Below are 20,048 nucleotides of genomic sequence, written 5' to 3'. Positions count from 1 at the left end.
TATTCAAAAGAAAGGTACGCACAACTATCCCAATTCTACCACGCCTATTGTGAGTCCATACACCTAACTTGACATCAGAGGGTCCCCGACCACAACCGGCACTCCCAGTGTCTCCCTGTTTTCCATTCCTTTGCAGGTATCTAAGAGGCTCGTAGAAAGCAAAGAAAAATTGACCAGATTCGAGCATCAACAATAGCGATTACCATTAATTAAATGTGAACCACAAACTAATTCGAGGGCCAAAATATTCTAGATGGAAAGATCCAACCTTTGGATACTGGCAACAAACGTGGACAATTTCACTACAATCAATTCTAAATAATAAAAAATAGCTAGTAAATGGGAAAATAAAATAATCTTACTATTTGTTTGGTAGCTGCCTAAAGATGAGTTCGACTCATTTCATTTAACAGTAATTATGTATTAGAGATCTCGACCTCTAATACATAATCATGGTTAACATGAACTCATTGTCTATTAGAGATCAAGATCTCTAATACATAATTAGAGTTAACTAAAATGAGATCAATTCATTTAGGTGTATACCAAACAGGGCCTGAATTTAAATTTTAACCAGACAGGCAGACAACCAAACAACCTATAATCCATGCAGAATAAAATAAAAATTGAGTACCCTTTTGTGGTGGTATAATACAATGGCAAGTACAATAACTCCCAACTCATAAGCATTGTCCAACTGGCATGGTAGTTACAGATGCTAGTAAGGATTAGGCGTGAACCAAATTGATTGTGGCATAATTACCCAAGATTCAATACCAGGATATCGATCGAAGCTTCCATCTTTTAAGTTAAAGATGCCCAAATCATATCCCCATGGGGGAGATTCTTCAACACACACATCCCACTCGTCGTCACAAAAATATATACAATTTGCTTTACAGTTGGAGAAGCTGCTAGCCGAATATGAAATTGATTGATTTCCACCCACGAACAATGCATGGTCATTGACTCTCTTTGATCAAGCTTGAAGACTTGGAATCTGGTTGTTTTTGTTATCCACTTTCCATATGTATCACACACATCACTGCTCTTATTGAAGTATCGTACTACGAGCAACAGATCCCTGCAAGCTCTACCAGGTACATCTTTTCATATAGCCTGGGTGGCACACACAAATGGAATTCTGCAGCCATAGGAGAAGTGCCAAAAACATCCCAAGCTACAACAACTCCAGGCAAACTTACCATGTAGAATCTATCCTTATAAAATATGATGTCTTGATGGATACGTCGGGCTCATCGTTCCAAAGCAGTCCATGACTTGTCTCCAGGTCTACAAAATGCAAGTTCTTCATTCGGACCATGGATGATCATAACGGCACAATTGCCAGGCTGTGTTGACACGACCACCTTATGTATAAGGGAGATGAATACATTTTTTTGCTTGCACTCGACACGCGCATCTTTAGAAAATGGTATTCTTTCGACAAGATATTCGACCTTTGGTGGAAGGGGTTCAGCAACTGTGCCTTTGTCACTGACCATTGCTACGACAAAGTGGCATAATCATTTTATCAAACTCCACACACTTGGAAACAGCTTGAGTGGCGGGAGCTGGATCTTGGCTCTTGAGAGGGGATTCCACAGACCGATGTCAGCACTCTCATTGAGGGTTACCAGCCACCCATCAGACGATCAAACGCACTGCATCCCACGAAACTCTGGTAGGTTGAGCATCCTAAACTTATGGTCGGATAGGCTGTAGAAACTGCAGGATTCACTCTCGAAGTTGCCGAGGAGCATCAGCCATGGAGCTTGTTGGGCTGGACGATACTTCTTCCTTACTACCACTGAGTACCAAGAAACACAAACAGCACTAATGCAGATATGGTCGATGTATGGCAGATGATTCAATATCAGCCCAAAGATGTCTTCTGGAAGGTCTGCCCAACTTGCTGCTCCAGGCTTGTGTCTTTTGTTGCCCATCTGTTTTGACATGTTAATGAACTTAGAAGGCAATCAGATGTTTATTTATAGTCGAATAAAAGAATAAAAGTGTAAGTCGCAGAAATCTTTTAGGAGATAGATTTTAAGAGCTCTCTAGAGTCTGATGAGATGATGCCCCCCCCGCCTGACAATTGGATCAGCCTCTTGGAGCCATCCAATCAAAGTGATTCCTGAGAGTCCTACAAGAAAGCACATCTATGTGCCAACCCAACTGTGACCATGACACACTTTGTAGTATGCAAAGCATTCATTTGGTGGCTCACACCATGTAGATGGCATTGCACAAAAACCAAAAGCAGATCACTTTATGAATAAACGAGTGCATTTTTTCATAAAGTGTATCTACATGGTGGAACTCATTTGATGGATGGCTTGGAACTTGCACATGTGTGGCAGGTTGGCACATGGGCTGGTTAAAGATGGGATCCATGTGCACTTAACATGATAGGATTTTTGTTTCTATAACTAGACTCTGCAAATAAATCACCCCTTTAACTCGTTCTTCCACATGGTGACTCATGTACAGATTTTTAGAATATCCAAATTGTGGAGCACATCGTCAATGGAGCACATCTCCAAACTCGCGTTAATAATAAAATTCTAACCATCCAATTGATGGCTATCAAATATGTCGTTTAAAGTAAAATAGCGAGTGGTCCAAATTCTAAGGGTAAATCCACACAATTCTTTGTGATTTCTGTTAATGCTCAATCCACAATTGTATTCGTGATTTGGACAGTCTTCATCATTATACATCTATGCCTTGTGAATAGTTAAAAGAGTCAGCTGCCATTTTTTGAAGTATTGGTGAAATATCAGAGTGGTCTAACATAAAGCTGTGGATTATTATAAGAGCTCCAAATCATATTGTCATCAGGTTCAGGACTTAACCCATTGGATCTGGGGTCATGTTTCAATCATCCAAACCCTTTATACAATGGCCATTTATATGATTGGCCTCAATGTGGACAGAAATATGCCCGATTGAACTCTCTAGAATATTTCAACCCTCTCAGCATTATCTTTTTTACCTTAAATATAGGGGTCACTGATGCAGGACATGGAAATTAAACATGATATGCAAAAAAAAAAAAAAAAAATCATGCTTAAGATCATGCTAAATCAGAAACAATCACACAAAATTCCATATCCCACACAAAAGTTCAAGCATTCAGTCAAGGGGAATCTATATGGGTCCAAGCCTACACATGCTAGGGCCAGATCAATCAAAATTATAGACCAAACAAGAATCAAAGGAGGGTAAATTCATCCACATATGCACAGAAATAATTCCCCCAATCAAAGGTATTCATAAATTTCAATTCGGGAAACCCTAAGGTTAAAAAAAGGGCAAAAAATTGGAGATTTTAGTAATTTAGGGTTAGGTTTAGGGATTTTGAGTGAAAGCGGAGTGAAAGAGAGGAGAGAGACGAACCAGAGAAGCACCGCACGCCTGGACAATAATAGTGGCCCAAACGCACGTGCGTATGATCCCGACTGCACGTGTGTGGGGCCCACTATTCAGAAAAAGGCCACCTTGGCCCTGGTCGGCCAGAGATGGACTCCAAAACCTCCAAATCTTAACTCGATCCAACGCACGGTTTATACGTGGTGCTCTGCTGAAGTTTCAGCTCTCCTACAGGGCCAAATTCTAGAATTCTTCTGTAGATGGGTTAACGCCTACAAATATTGATGGATTTGCAGATGGAATGCTTGTAGGAAAAGAGAAATATAGATGGTAGAAGGTAGGGGCGAATCAGGATAGGTGTGGCTTCGCACCATGGTAGTTAGCCCTTCGAAGAAGGGAGGACTTCGCACCCATGACTACAAGGAGTGCCTATTTATAATAAAACCCTATACCTCAAAACTCGCGCCATGTGCGCAACCTATTACTTAGCGACGAAGTAATAAAAAATAACAACTAATCAAAGCAATATAAACCGCCATGATATTCCTAATAACAATAATAAGCAAAATCCAAAATACTAAATTAATTGGAATAGTGTGTCATGATCATGAGAACCCATGGTGGGATTCACATGAATATCGGATCAACTTTAACGAACCAAAACGCAGCCCTCTAACTAGGAGGCCCTCCCTGGACGTCGTCATCGATCCAGATCGATAGTGGGGCCCTCCTCCTCCTTGCGTACATACCTAGGGGGGGCGTGCGTGTGCGCGAGATGTCCCCATCAATTCTTCCCTACTGCGAAGGTTTCGCCACTAGAGAAACAAAACTCCTGAACCGCTCCGAGATGTAAGGATCAAGTTTCTAAAGCTTCTCCTCAGTGAGCCACATACTGTCTGAAGCAGGCGTAACTTCCACTTGACCAAGAACTTCTAAAACCCGCTGTCCGACATGGATATTATCTGGTAGTCCAGAATATCTTCTATCTCCTCTCTGAGTGTGGGAATAGTAGGTATAGGAGGTATAGGAGGTAAAGGCTGGGAATATTGGTCGGGAGAGGGACATGGATTAAGGGAAAGGTTTGGGGAATCAGGATGGTTAGGTGACAGGCTGGACAATGTATCAGTGGTCCCCTAAAATGCAACTAGATCTTCCACATTGAATGTGGAACTAATTCTCATGAAATGTGGAAGATCTACCACATACACGTTGAGACCGTTTCGCTTTATAATTTTGAATGGTCCAGCGCCACGCGCATGTAATTTATGGACGGCTCCCTAAGGGTACCGCTCTGGCCTGATGCGGATCATCACAGAGTCCCTTACATTGAATTCCTTGAAGTGTTTATATTGGTCTGTAGAAAGTGAGTAATGTTTATTACTAGTCATGATCTTCTGCCTAATTTCTTGATGCCATAAAGGAACGTGATGCGCAAAAGACTCTGCAGACTTTGACGGCCTATGGGACAGTGACATAGGGACAAGATCAATAGGTTTCCTAGGTTTATAACCAGTAACGACTTCAAAAAGACTTGTAAAGACAAGATAGACTTTGACCAGAAAAACCCGCACTCGAGAAAATAGATTATTCCGAGTGCGGGTTTTTATCGACCCGTGGACCTATCGACAGAACTATTTTTTTTTTTTTTTTTGAAAGATAACACAAATTCATTAAAGGTAAAAAAGGAAAAACAGAGAAGAAACAAACAATCCTGCCAAGGGAGCAGACAACAAAAAAATAAAAAAAGAAAAGAAAAAGAAAAATAAGGGGAGAGAGAGAAAAGGCTACAATCCCAAGAACATCATGCTGCAATCTCTAAGCTTATCATCATAGGAGGCCCATTCAATCAAACTGCGCTTGGCCCTGAATGAAATCACCAAAGTAGAGTTGGAAGAACCTGAAAAGCATCTAGCATTCCTTTCTTCCCAAACGGACCACCAGATCGCAAGAACTGCCATCCTCCAAAGTCTAGTGGAGGAATTGCCTAAAGCAACCCCGTGCCAAGCGAGAAGCAGAAGGTCAATCGAATTAGGAAAACACCAGCTAATGTTGAATCGGGATAGGAAATCCGACCAAATATCTGAAATGAAGGAGCAGTGAAGAAGAAGGAGGTTAACAGTTTCCTCATCCCGCATGCAGCATAGGCATATGTTTGGAAGAACCATGTCTCTTTTCCTGAGATTGTCAACGGTCAGGATTCTTCTTTTGCTTACGAGCCATCCGAAGGCTGTTAACCTATCGTCAGAACTATTAAATGCAAACTCGGCTATAGGTAGTATAGTGTCTCACGTCCTGGTGTGTTGTATATCCCTCATAGGGGGAAACTCATCTAGTAGATCATCAGGAAAAATATCACGAAACTCATCCACTACCGGAATGGCCTCAGTGGGTAACTCTACACTAGCCTCTGGTGCACTCTCTCTAGCCACAAGGCCGTACATGTCGTACCACTCAAAAAGGTGGTCCAAGTCTGCCAACCAATCTTGAAAAACTTTAGGGTCCAAGTGGCCATCAAACGTGGGGGCATCTACTCTAACTCCTTTAAGAAGTTGCGCATCAAGGTCATGGTGGTCTTGATATACCTCACAAGGTGGGTGTATGAGTGCGCGCCCATAACCGATTCCTTGACCACCTTCATTCCTTGGTCTATCCTCCTGACCACCTGCCTGAGATTGGGCATCTTCCCTAATGGTGGGGTTTGCCCTGGCGGAAGTCTCTAGTTGGGTAATGCGCACATCAAGCTATTCAAAGCGTTGGTCCATACGTTGTTCCAAGCGCCTACCCAAAGACTCAAACTGCTGGGTCAGCTTGTTCATTGACTCTTGCAATTGCTCCATGTTTAGTGTAGGGTGCAAGCCAAAACCACGACCCGTACGTGTGGGCATACAACTACTAACTAAATCTAAGGACCTTCTACTCCGACTAAATGCGCCTAGATAGGACTAAATACTCCTATAGGACTCTATATGGAGAAAATGACACAATACTACTCAATTTCCAGCAACCAATCTGTCCAAAAAATCTGTCAACGGAAAATCCAGCAAAGAGATATGCGGATTTTCTGATAGCAGAAAATTTAGCAGCCTATATCAGAAATTATGGACCTCTAAACAACTCTATATGATGTTACTTAATGCATAATGGACACAAATAAATTAAACCCTAAACATGTAATGCATTCCCCTACAAGAACCCTAGGCTCTGATACCAAATTTGATGCAGGATATGGAAATTAAACATGATATGCAAAAAAAAAAAAAAAAAATCAAGCTTAAGATCAGACTAAATCAGAAACAATCACACAAAATTCCATATCCCACACAAGTTCAAACATTCAATCAAGGGGAATCTATACAGGTCCAGGCCTACACATGCTAGGGCTTGATCAATCAAAATTATAGACCAAACAAGAATCAAAGGATGGTAAATTCATCCACACATGCACAGAAATAATTCCCCCAATCAAAGGTATTTGGAAATTTCAATTCGGAGAACCCTATGGTTGAAGAACTGACATGAAATTGGGGATTTGAGTAATTTAAGGTTAGGTTTAGAAATTTTGGATGAAAGCGGAGTGAAAGATAGGAGAGACGAACAAGAGAAGTACTACACGCATAGACAACAACAGTGGCCCAGACGCACGTGCGTGTGATCCCGGCCGCACGTGTGGGGCCCACTATTCAAAAAAAGGCCACCTTGGCCCTTGTCGGCCAGGGATGGACTCCAAAACCCCTAAATCTCAGCTTGATCCGATGCATGGTTTGTGTGTGGTGCTCCACCGAAGTTTCAGCTCTCCTATAGGGTCAGATTCCAGAAATCTGCTGTAGATGGGGAAACGCCTGCAAATATTGACGGATTTGCAGATGGAATGCTGGTAGGAAAAGAGAAATATGGATGGAAGAAGGTGGAGACGAATCGAGATATGTGTGGTTTCGCACCACGGTAGTTAACCCTTCGAAGAAGGGAGGGCGTCACACCCAATTAGGTTTTCAGAACTCGGAAATGAGCAGGAAAACGCAGAAATTTTATTAATCTTCAATCAGTAAAAAAAATATTACAATGGGTGCCTATTTATAATAAAACCCTGTACCTAAAAACTCGCGCCTTATGCGCAACCTATTACTTGGCGACGAAGTAATAAAAAATAACAACTAATCAAAGCAATCTAAGCCGTCCATGATATTCCTAATAACAACAATAAGCAAAACCTAAAAGTACTAAATTAATTGGAATAGTGGGCCACGATCATGAGAACCAATGGTGGGATTCACATGACTATCGGGTCCACTATAACGAATCAAAACACAGCCCTAACTAGTACGCCCTCCCTGGACGTCGTCATCGATCCAGATCGATGGTGGGGCCCTCCTCCTTGTGTACGTGCGCAGGGGGGGGGGGGGGGCATGTGCGCAAGATGTCCCCATCAGTCACCCTTTAGCTATTTTCTTCGTGCCATTCATCAAAACTTCAGGTTCCTTCTGGCCAACTTTTTGGGCCAGAGTACCTGCAGATTGCTTGGATTTGCACAAGTGTGCTAGGTAGGTACATGGAATGTCGTGTAGCTCATCTTGTGTGAATGTATTTAACCATTTCTGCATCGGGTCCACTCTAACGAACCAAAACGCAGCCCTCTAACTAGTAGGCCCTCCTTGGACGTCGTCATCAATCCAGATCAATGGTGGGGCCCTCCTCCTTGCATACGTGCGTAAGGGGGGCGTGCATGTGCGCAAGATGTCCCCATTAGTCACCCTTTAGCTATTTTCTTCGTGCCATTCATCAAAACTTCAGGTTCCTTTTGGCCAACTTTTTGGGCCAGAGTACTTGCAGATTGCTTGGATTTGCACAAGTGTGCTAGGTAGGTACATGGAATGTCATGTAGCTCATCTCGTTTGAATGTATTTAACCATTTTTGCATCTTTTTTCCAAACATTTAATTTATAAATTGTAGCTCATGGGATCAATGCAATAATCTAACTTTCGGAAAAGGAAACTATATGGTGGGACCCATCTAATGGACAGCTTAGATCTCACACAAGTCTGCCCTTCGTACATGCGAGTTGGCTTATAGAAACAGAATTAAGCATAGAAGTACAACACTGAAGCACAAGCAGCTGCAGGAAACTAAACCAGAACACTATAAGCCCCAATCAAACAGTGGAGCGAGCCATTTGCATGGAAGTCAGCCACCTCGTTTGCTTCTCTCCCAATTTGTTTGAATTCGATGGCCCCTACAAAGGTCCAAGACTCTGTGATCATCTCCGTAACTTTATGAGGGCACGATCAACAACATTAGATTCTTGAATGCCAATAGGATCAGAAATTCAAATATGCTTTTCCTCCTGTGATCCCGAATGACACTGCCTAACCAGCAAAACCAGGTTTTCTGAAAGCATAGCCATCAAAATTCTCTTTGAAGTGACCATCTGGCAGTGTGATCCAAGTCTTGGTAGGCTTCCATTCTTATGGGATTTTCCTCAATGCAGGGACAACCCTACTCCATTTGACATTTGACCTAATAATTTTGTTAATGACCCCCTCTACTTGTAAATGTTTCCCCCAGCATGTTCTATAGTTTCTTTCCAGCCAAATACCCCAAAAAAATTGTAGAACCAGCCACCTTCCAGAGCTTTCTCCAACTGTTTCCCCAAGCAATAGCTGACCATTCTCCAAATGCAGACTAAAACGTCCCCGACATCACCCATTTTTGCCCGAATTTGTTCATCAGCTGAGACATTTCCCATATGAGTTTAGCATTTTGCCTCTGGTAATAAATATGTGACTGTTGCCTCCTTATTGCAATGAGAAATTGATCTTCAAACCTCTCTCATAGTAAATATTTCCTACACCACAGGCCATTTCAGAAACTTACCTTCTCACCATTACTAATCATGAATCATGCATTACTACAGAAAATTCGTTGAACCCAAGAAACTGCCCTCTAGATCATCGACCTTTTCTTAATGCACACGATATACCCCACCCCTTTACAGATAACCCCATATTTGGCCACCAAGATATTCCTAATAAGTGGAGGCTCCTCATTCCCAAATCACCACCACCACTTCCCCAGCAGCACCATATTTATGGTTCTAACATTTCTTGTGTCGTTTCCTCTATGCTCTATTGGTTTGAAGGCCTCCTCCCAAGCAACTAGGTGGAATAGGTGATGATCGTCGCTATTATTATAATTTTCTTAATGGATTTTAGCTGCTTCGTTATCTTAGAAGGCATCTAAAAATAGATATTATGTGAATGGGGACATCAGCTAACAATACTTTCAACATAGTAATTCTCCTGCCTAAGGATAACAACATACCTTTCCAAGCCACAAGCTTCGAATGAAATCTTTCTTGAACTTTTCCCAACCATCATCCTTACATCCTGTCATCGTGATAGGAATGCCCAAGAGCCTCATTTTGTTGCCATCCACTCTGAACCCAATAACATCTGCATTAACCATCAGGGAGTCTTGTCCTAGATTAGTGCTTGCCATTACACAGGGCTGTCAAAGTGTGGAATGAGTCTTTCCATCAAAATCTGAAAGAGGAATAAATCAAAGATTTTCAGTGGCTTCTTCAGCATCTTCATCCGGTGTCCCTAAAGCAATCTGAAGATAACGGGAGGTGGAAATGGAATCTTTCGAGTAGTTCAAATTTTAATCATTCCTCGACAAAGCATCAGGTGCAAGAGATTCTTTCCTTTTTTCTAATTTGACAACCAGAAGTTACTCCTCGAGTGGCAGCTTTTGTTTGGACTCAAGTGGCAGGTTTTGCTCAGACAACATTCAAAGATAAAAATCCTTACAATTAATCATCTTCAAAACAGAGGTTTCCAGTGGCCAAACAAATGCGTTATCTGTAATCCGACACTTGTTTTCCATTACGACGTTGCTCAGCTTTGTGAAGCAGATTTTCTCAGTTGTTCTGCATCAAGTGGATAATGAGGGCAAGCCTCAAGCCTCAGGGTTTTTTTTTTTTTTTTTTAATTGAGAGAGAGAACTAAATTTTATTAGAATGCCCGCCAAAAGGGGAAAAGAATACAATGCAACACATCACTCCCAAAGGAGGAAACAGATGCAGCTTTATCTACATTTGCATGATAAGCGTACCCCTTTACAAGACCTTTGACTATGCATATGACATCACCTGCCAAGGACCTCCCATTTCTGAAACATCTCTCGTTCTGCTCCCAAATGGCCCAAAAAACATAGCCAAAATGAGAAGTCTCTAAATAGCTTTATCAGCTTTCCCAACCCCTCCATGCCACACCCGAAGGAAATCCGACACCAACACCATCATTACCTAGGCCATATGAAACGCTCCAAGGAAGAAATCCCACACATTCCATGCAAAGGGACAATGGATGAATAAATGATCAATAGACTCCACATCCCCCATACACATTAGGCAAATGTTGGGGAGAATAAGGGATCTTCGTTAAAGATTATCAATAGCCAACACTTGCTCTCTACCCACCAACTAGACAAAAACTGCCACCTGAGGAGCTCCATAAAACCAATGATGAAACAGATGAGAAGGACTGGGACTGATGACTGAAAGAGATAGCAACTTGAAATGGGATCAAACCAAGAATTTCCCAGAAAGGACCTTTCCAAATCTTTGAGTCCTATTCCTAAAGTAAGGGCAAAACATGCTTAAGGCAATCCAGCAGACCAATAAACTGACCTCGTCCTCTGACAAGTTCCTACGGTAAAGGGGACTCCAAACAACATTGCCACTGCATATGGAGAAACACAAGAAGACCAAAATGAAGTGATCCGAAGCAAGAGAGGCTAATCTTGAGAAGACTTCTTTAAGGGCCTTGTCGCCGCACCAAAAGTCCGTCCGAAAATGGATACGTGTTCCGTTCCTGCGGTACACGTATATGGATGTCACATATGGAGAAACACAAGAAGACCTCATCCTCAGACAAGTTCCTACGGTAAAGGGGGCTCCAAACAACATTGCCGCCGCATATGGAGAAACACAAGAAGACCAAAATGAAGTGATCCAAAGCAAGTGAGGCTAATCTTGGGAAGACTTCTTGAAGGGCCTTGTCGCCGCACCAAACGTCTGTCCAAAAATAGATACGTGTTCCGTTCCTAAGAGCAAAAGAAAACCCTCCACGAACAAGATGCTCAATTGAAGCTATAGCTTTGCGAATGCAAGAAGCACGGTAAAGAGAAGACATCTTCACAGACCAATTTCTCTCTGAAACTCCATACTTGCTGCTAATGATCTCCCTCCAAAGTTACCCGGCTTGGACCCAGCTCTCCACAACCATTTTTTGAGAAGAGCTATATTCATTAAGACCCACACTTTTTATACCCGCACCCCCTTTGGCAATCATCTTGCAAACCACCCCCAACCCCCCCCCCCCCAAAGAAGATGAAACTTCCTACCATCCTTAGCCCCTTTTCAAAAAACAAAAAATCCCTTCACAAGTTTCCAAGCTTTTCAATAATCGATCTTGGGCATTTGAATAAAGACATAAAATACACTAGCATGTTCGAGAATGCAACTTTGATTAAGGTCAGCCTACCTCTCAAAGAAAGATACCGGCATTTCCAACTAGCTAGTTTTCTCTCTATGCTTTCGATTACATAATCCCAAAAGCCTCAGGGAAATGTTACTTCCGTAGGACAACAATCAATTTACGTCCTATAAAAGGCTCGACTAGAGGATCCTTCCCTTAGCTCTTTGCTCGGAGATTTGGAAAGAAAGGAACATGCATTATATTTTGAAACGTGTAGATAACGACGGTAGGTTTGTTAGATCATATCAATGCCAAAACGATTGAGTGGCCCTCTTCCCCATCCAGGGCCTCCAGCAGAGAGCTAACATACCTATCGGAAATTCCATCCCCCTTTGGCCCCCTGATGAGGACATCAGACCATCGTATAGGGTCCACTAGAGGAGGAGGAGGGCCTATATGGTTGCCCTAGTTTTGTTATGGATGGACGGCATCTATATCGGGCCCACCGGGCCACTTTGAAGACCCCACATGCATGCATCATGCATCTTGAAGACCCCATACTGTGAAGATGCATGTGGGTTACTATTATAGGAGCATTCAACCGTTGGATTGTGACAATTAGCCCATCTGACCGTCAGATCATCATCTGCAAGCCATTGGGCCGCTGGTCCACTCAGATTTTGGACCACATGGGTCCCTAGTTGTTGGCGTTTTTATTTTTTACTTTATGTTGGACGTGATTGATGGTTTGGATTGGAATTTGATGATTTAGATTTATTACCTTTGAGTTTACACATTTTTTTTTTAGTACGAAGGGCATTATTGTAAAATTTTCTTTTTTGAGACCATAAATAAGAGGAGGTGGGACGTCCACACCCTAGCCTAAGAATATTGAAGAAAAAACTCTTTTGTTCTCTTTTCTCCTCCTTGCATGAGATTTGTAGGTGAAGATCTAGACTCTCCAGGGATTGGAGAGGAGGTGCGAAGCCTCGCGGGTGATCCTCATTTATCCATTTTTCTTTTTCTTCAAAGGTAAGTTACAATCTATCTCTTTTCATTCTCTTCCTATTCAAACCTTAAACCCCATATCTTTTCTCTATTTTTCATCATTTCTTCTCATCAATCCTCCAAACACCCAACCTATCCAAAACCCTAAGCCGTGCACCCTCTCCCGTGGTCGTACCCACGTGTGCATGCACACACGCACAAGCGTGCAAGGCTATCCATGTCGACAGCCACTTCCCCTTTGTTTTTTCTTTGTTTCTCCCATAAAACCCTAATCCTAACGCCTTATTCCATTTCTCTTTGAAACCCTAACCCTAATCTTCTAATAAACCCTAACCCTACGTTTCCTATTTTGAATCCTTAGCCCCAAATTGTGTCCAAGACTTGAAATCATTAATGTACTTTAGTGTTGCGATTATCCTATGCTACAACAGGATTCCCACATCTCATAGGGACCAATCTTTCATAGTTTTATATTGATTATGCATGGTGGGATGATAACTTTGGTTAGAACCTATTTAGTTAAATTTGTTTTTTCTGATTAATGATTAGAGTACAAGTTTTTTAATGCTTGATTTAATTGCAGTAATCTGGAAATTGATCTCATTTATCACTTTAGCTTAGACAACCTTCATCCTACATCACCCCCTTAGGGTTCTTTTGCTATTTTTTAGTGTGCTCGTCTTTTGTCGCAAGCTTTTCAAGTCCAGCCCACTGCTTCCTTATTAAAGATTTCGTTTAATCTATATCCATGGGTCCTCTTGTATTTTGTTTCAAGCGTTGTATACAACCTTTTGGTTTGTTTTCTCTTTTTCTCTCATTAATGAAATCCAGTTATCAATTTTTTTAATTTTTAATTTTTTATTTTTCAAGGATTAATGTTTACCAACAAAATCTTTGCTATATTAACCTTTAAGCCAAATATTACCTCGAATCATGTCAATACATCTTTGAACATCTGTGCATGTTGAAGCAAGTCATCTCCAAAAAGCGTCGCATTATCAACATATTCAACTTGTGTGATCTTTATACTGTTGTAACACAAATGCATACCTTTGACGAAGCCCAAATCACCTGCTTTCTATAGAAGCTAGGATAATCCATCCCCAACTATGGCATATAGATGGGGTGACAATGGGTCTCCATGTCTAAGATTTGCCCACTTTTGAAGGGAAAAAAAAAAATCATTAGGGGACCCATTGATAAATAATAATAATAATAATAATAATAGTAAAATAATAAAATAATAAAAAATAAAAATATCCAGGAAAACTAAACCCTAGCCCTCATCCACCAAACTCACTTTTGCCCAAAGCCCATTAGCTGTAGAAGATCAAATAGAAAGGCCCGGTTGACATTGTCATACATTTTCTCAATGCCAATTTTGAATAAGAAACCTTTATCTCCACATTTAGAGTACCCATCTACCATCTCATTAGCTACAAATGGACCATCTAGAACCAATTGGCTTGCCGTAAATGAAGATTGAGTCTCTGAGATAATAGTGCAAATTACCTTTTGGTGCCTAGCAGTCAACACTTCTGCGAAGATCTTATATAAGCTCCTAATCAAGCTTATTGGCTTATAATCAATAACCACTTCGACACTACCTTTTTTGGGGATCAACATAATGAAGGCCGTGCCAACAAGCTTGTAGAGGATTGCATTATCACAGAAGCTCCTAAAGGCCATCAACAAGTCTGCTTTTATGATTTCCCAATAGTGTTAATAGCAGAGGATTGGATGTTCATTTGGACCCAATCGCCCTTGGCTTGGAAGATCACTTCGTTTACTTCCTCCTCTTTGAAACATATTTCTAGTTGGTTGGCATGCTATAGTTACCATCACCTTCCCTTATCCATCTATCCCTTAGTCACTGACTCTTTACATTTGAATACAGACCATCCCCTTTAACCATTGTTTTGTGGGCCACTAAACGATTTTACAATCTTGAGAATTTTGAGGATATCATGTATTCACATTCAAGCCCTTAATACAAATGGTTTGGGATCATTGCCACATTATCCTAAACTAATGCAGGACAATTAACCACTTGCTCTAAAAGCTCGAACTAATGGAGCATGGTGAATTAATCACTTTATCTCATAGCCCACGCCCTAAATGCATGGGGGTGTGACAAAATGCCCCCGCATTAATTACTCTCGATGAGGAGTCTTGAACACGAGACCTCCACTCTGATACCAATTTAATGCAGGACAATTAACCACTTGCTCTAAAAGCTCGAACCGATAAAGCATGGTGAATTAATCCATTCATCTCATAGCCCAAGCCCCAAATCCATAGGTTAGGTTCTCGGCTGAACCCTCCTCGTGAGCCCCAAATCCATGGGTTTCGCCCCCCTCGTGGGCCCCAAATCCATGGGTTCTGCGAGCCACTCACCCCGGGTGTGCCCCTGCATCCCACAAGCCACCCCACTCGAGCCCGGTGTGAAAATGCCCCCGCATTATAGACCCAACAGTTCACATGGAACACCTTTATGTTGAGTTAGATTGTTTGTTGTCCATTGATTCTAATAGCATGGCTCCTCCATCTAAGGTTTCAAAATGTTGTTAGGGTTTCAAGCTTCCGCTCATTTTCTCTCATCTCAAAGATAATATTCTCAATTGATATCGATATGTTTAATCCACTAGTAGGTCCAATGTTAGGACTGCATATTCTCAAACAATATCAATATGTTTAATCCTCTAGCGAGTTCAATATTAGAACTGTTTTTACCCACTTGCAGACCGTTGTGGTTTATGGGAACTGCCAGACAATATAGTCTCAGCCAATTGGAGGGAGCACAAGGCTGGCAAAGCGATGCTCTTTTTGGAGGAAGGGAGACAGAGTGCAATTCTGATTTGGCCTTCTTCGTCAATCATTTTAGAATTGAGCATGGGTTCATTTCTAATAGAAATGAGATGTCGATGGTTTTGTTTCTAGATATATTTCTTTTTGTGGGGAAAACTTGTCAAGGTACAATGGTAATTGGCTTCTATCTTCTTGCAAACAAGAAGAAGAAGAAGAAGCGTGTTTGACACGCATCACAGTGGGGCCCACACAGCTCGACCTCATGGGAAGTTCCCGTGAGGTCGACCGCATAGAACCATTTCCCATATATATATATATATATATATATATATATATATTAGAAAAGGTGGAAATATTCAGAAAGTTGATAAAAAGGTAAAATTTAAAAATTTTAAAAATCTAAGCAGTTTACTATATCCATATTCTTACTAAATCATGATCCATCAATTGAATATTCAAAATTTCAAACACTTACACTATGATTAAATCTAAAATGAGATTCAGCAATATAATATGATTCTAAGTTGTAAAGAATCAGCTATAAAAAGATTCACCCCTACAGTATAGAGTTCACAACATGACCAGCTCTGATCATTGGACACTCAGCATGTAGGGCCTAGATGCCAAAGACAAGTGCTCCACCTATGCCAATGTGGCATGTGGGTGTGCGATCCAGGACATTCCTTTAGGCCCCACAGGGAATGTGGCCTACAGGCATTTCACACATGTAAGAAATAATGAATGGTTGAAAAGGGATGACCAATGATCAGGTTTGGTATGTGTGGCCCAACTCATGAGTGGATTGATCTAAGTACTAGGAAGGTATACCTTCATCACAAGGGCACCTGATCAACAAACCCCACTGATACCAAATATCCCAAAGTCAAATTAATCAAATTATCTTAACCATTTGATTGACTGTTGAATTTGGACAATTGACCAGGGTTTTTTTTTTTCTTTATCTTTTTTCAGCAGTCTGTCCAATGGTTGCGGATGAAATTGTTTAGATCTTCTGATTGACTCTTATTTGACTATAGTTATATAACTACCAGATTCGTGGACACTAATGAACACTTGAAATGAAAAAATAAAAATAAAAAATCCAATGGTGCTATTTCAGAAGAGTCCACAAATCAGAGGTTAAATTGGAATTATATGATACTCAAGCCAACAGATTTGTTGAACAATCACCTCTGATTAATGGACAATTTTTTTTAAATTGAAACAGGACAATCGTCCAACACTTGTCCACCAATCCAACAGTAATAAGATAATCAAATAAGTGTAATTTTGGGTTTCTGATACATCTAAATTGGGAACCATAATTTGGGTAGTTTAACTTTACTTGTATAACAGGTATTCAATTTTTATGTAATAAGCACATGGGTATCATCTTGAGAATCCAAGTTTTTTTTTTTTTTTTAGTGACTTAGTTACAATCATTGTTTGGCGGATCCCCGATATTATCTGTATCCCCAGCTTGGCGATATCGATAACACTGGTAGTACCAAAATTTTCAATAGTGTCACAAATTTCAGGTAATGGAGAATCACTAAGTATCGCCAATATTTTCAACTGTATAAATTCCAAGTGTCGCTTGTATTGCCGATGTATCGATATTTTTTATTGTGTAAATTCCGGGTGTCGCTCGTATGATCAATGTATCGGTGATATGTCAATAACATCGCTAAAAACCAATGTATCGGTGATATGTCAATAACATCGCTAAAAACCAATTTATTTTAAAAAAATCCATTTCTTTTTTTTTATGGGCGCATGGTGCTATGCAGTGTTCAAATTGTCGATGATATTATTGATAATATCATATATCATCGTTATCGCAACATGAGCAATATCAATACCACATTTTTTCATTTCCTTTCCAATTGTCGACAATTTCTCTGCGAAATCTTGTGCATTGTCAATATTTTGAACTATCAATGAATGTCTGGATAGAAGGTTGAATGTTTTGATGGATAGATGGGATGGTTAGATGGATGGATGGGTTGGTTGGACTGATTTATTATGACAACACATACTTTTAGGGCCTCATTAAATGGAAACTTATTATACATTCTTTTTGTAATTTTTTATTTTAAATATGCAATATTTGTATTTTAGCATGTCCTGAAGTTTCACTGAAAAATTCCACCATTTTCTCCATGTTTCCCCACATTTCCCGTTATCAACAATATTATCAGAGATATCGACATTGTTTCAATATCCCTGGCCAGCGAAAATTGTACCGATACTTTGAACACTGGATGAGACACACTACAGGTATCATTGTGAAATCAGAACATGAATTACCTGTGATTGTTTTCAGTATAAAAAATATCAGTCGATATGGTACCACAAGTCTGAGATATAAAACCATGGTGTAGTTGCCGTTCTTCCCGATATCGGCAATAATATCGCACGATACCGCAATGTGTTGCCGATATCATGATACTTATCAATATCTCCTATTAGCCCTTATATAAAGATTCTAGTTATCGACGATATTCATCGATACAACTCTGATGCTGTGCAATACGGAAGACCCATTCTTAAATAATAATAATAATAATAAAGAAATTTTAAAAAATAAAATCAATACTGAGAAAGGGGTTTCATCTTTTCTCCAAAAATAATAATAATAAATAGAGAGAGAGGAGGGGTTTCTTTTCTCAAAAAATCGAAAAAAAAAAAGAAGAAGATAGGTTCCGATTTTTTCCCAGAGAGAGAGGAGAAAGGGGAAAAAAAAACAAAAAACAAACCTTGTTGCTGGTTCTTCCTCTTCTTCTTCTTCTTCTCCTTCTCGCCCTTTCTCTGCTACGTCTCTCTCTGTCTCTTCCTGCTGCCCTGCGGTTGCACCTTGCAGCGGATTCTGTTTTTAAAATGAGTAATCCATCCATCTTGTTTTGGAAACGGATTGGATACTTACCCTGCCACCAGCCCGGTGGCTGATGGTCGGTGATCTGTGGGCCCCACAATGATGTATGTGTTTCATCCATTCCTTTCATCTATTTTTACAGATCATTTTATGGCTTTTTATGAAAAATGATAGAGATATAAATCTCAGATGGACCACACCACAGGAAAACAATAGGGATTGGATATCCACCGTTAAAATACTCCTAAGGCCCACTGTACTATTTATTTGACATCCAATCTGTTTATTAGGTCATACAGGCCCCGATGAAGGGAAAAATCAAATATCAGCTTTATCCAAAACTTTTATGGCCCCCCAAAAAGTTTTTAATGGTCTACGTTCATTTAACACTGTTTCCTGTAATGTGGTCCACTTGAGATTAGGATATATCTCATTTTTTGTCTCATAACATAAAATGATCTATAAAAATATATGGACGGCATGGATGAAACATATACATCATTTTGGGGCCCACAGAGCACCGACAAGTAGCCAATCCGTTTCCATTTTAAAGGTGAACCCGACCCGACCCGACCCGACCCCTGATGTTTATGCTAAATCCACTCCAACCACCGGGTTCGTCACCCCGTGTTAAGGCCCAGGCTCAAAACTGAGCCCCATACGTGATTCAGGTGGACCATGCGATGGAAAACAGTACTGTATGTGATCACTTTCCAAAAACTATTTTCCCTTATTGCGGGCGTAAATCTTTCGTGGAATCCAATGGAGTGAATTTCATATAATCACCACCGCGAGCCCGATTAAAATTAAGGGTGGATGTCTCTCTTTAAACAATTTTTTTATGTGGCCCACCTGAATCACTGGTTGGCCTGATTTTTTTGGCTCTTACCCTAACCTAAGATTACACATCTAATGGATGGAGTGCATTTCTCAAAACACATTACGGTAGACCTGATAAAAAATTAGGAGGGGCATTCCTATGTGATGAACCATTTAAGAGGAATTAATTGAGAGAGAGAAAGAGAGAGTGCTATGGTACCCATCTTATTTTTTCAGGAGAAAACTTTTCCTTGTTCATAGGATCCACTCTGATCATTAGATGTGTCCTGGAAAATTAGGCTAACTTGTGATTTAGGTGGGCCACATCAAAGGAAACAACTTTGAGAGATACTTCTACCTTTGATTTTTACAAGAGCCACCATAATGATTATATGAAATTCACTCCAACCATTAAATCCCACAACAAACTTTATGCATGGGGATCAAAATTCAGGTTAAATGTGATTTAGGTGGGGCCACACCAAGGGAAAGACTTTAGAGGGTGAACATGCCATGTACACCATTTTAAATTGTGTGGTCCACCTGAATCATGGATATGGCTGATTTTTGGGCCTTGCACCTATTGGAGCCAGTGTCATAGAAAATCAATGCAAGAAGTAATCAATTAATCATGTGGATGTGATTAGTGCAATCTCAATCGTAGATCATGACGACCACGAGTCCTTGG

At 40.6% G+C, this 20,048-nt stretch overlaps 1 protein-coding gene across 1 annotated transcript; it reads right to left on the bottom strand.

Moving 5' to 3' along the window:
- Nucleotides 1-380: 380 nt before the first annotated feature.
- Nucleotides 381-18,531, bottom strand: LOC131249563 (uncharacterized). The gene is made up of 5 exons (XM_058250368.1): nt 18,426-18,531; nt 9,692-9,912; nt 1,262-1,946; nt 1,098-1,180; nt 381-973 (listed from the first exon to the last, which is right to left on the bottom strand). The coding sequence occupies exons 3-5, from the start codon at nt 1,503-1,505 to the stop codon at nt 719-721; spliced, it is 582 nt and encodes a 193-aa protein (XP_058106351.1). The 5' UTR covers nt 1,506-1,946; nt 9,692-9,912; nt 18,426-18,531; the 3' UTR covers nt 381-718.
- Nucleotides 18,532-20,048: the final 1,517 nt, after the last annotated feature.

The sequence above is a fragment of the Magnolia sinica genome, chromosome 6, assembly GCF_029962835.1.
Source record: "Magnolia sinica isolate HGM2019 chromosome 6, MsV1, whole genome shotgun sequence".
Lineage (NCBI taxonomy): Eukaryota > Viridiplantae > Streptophyta > Magnoliopsida > Magnoliales > Magnoliaceae > Magnolia > Magnolia sinica.
Note: the sequence above shows the minus strand (reverse complement) of the source record. Positions and strands in the feature narration are given on the sequence as shown.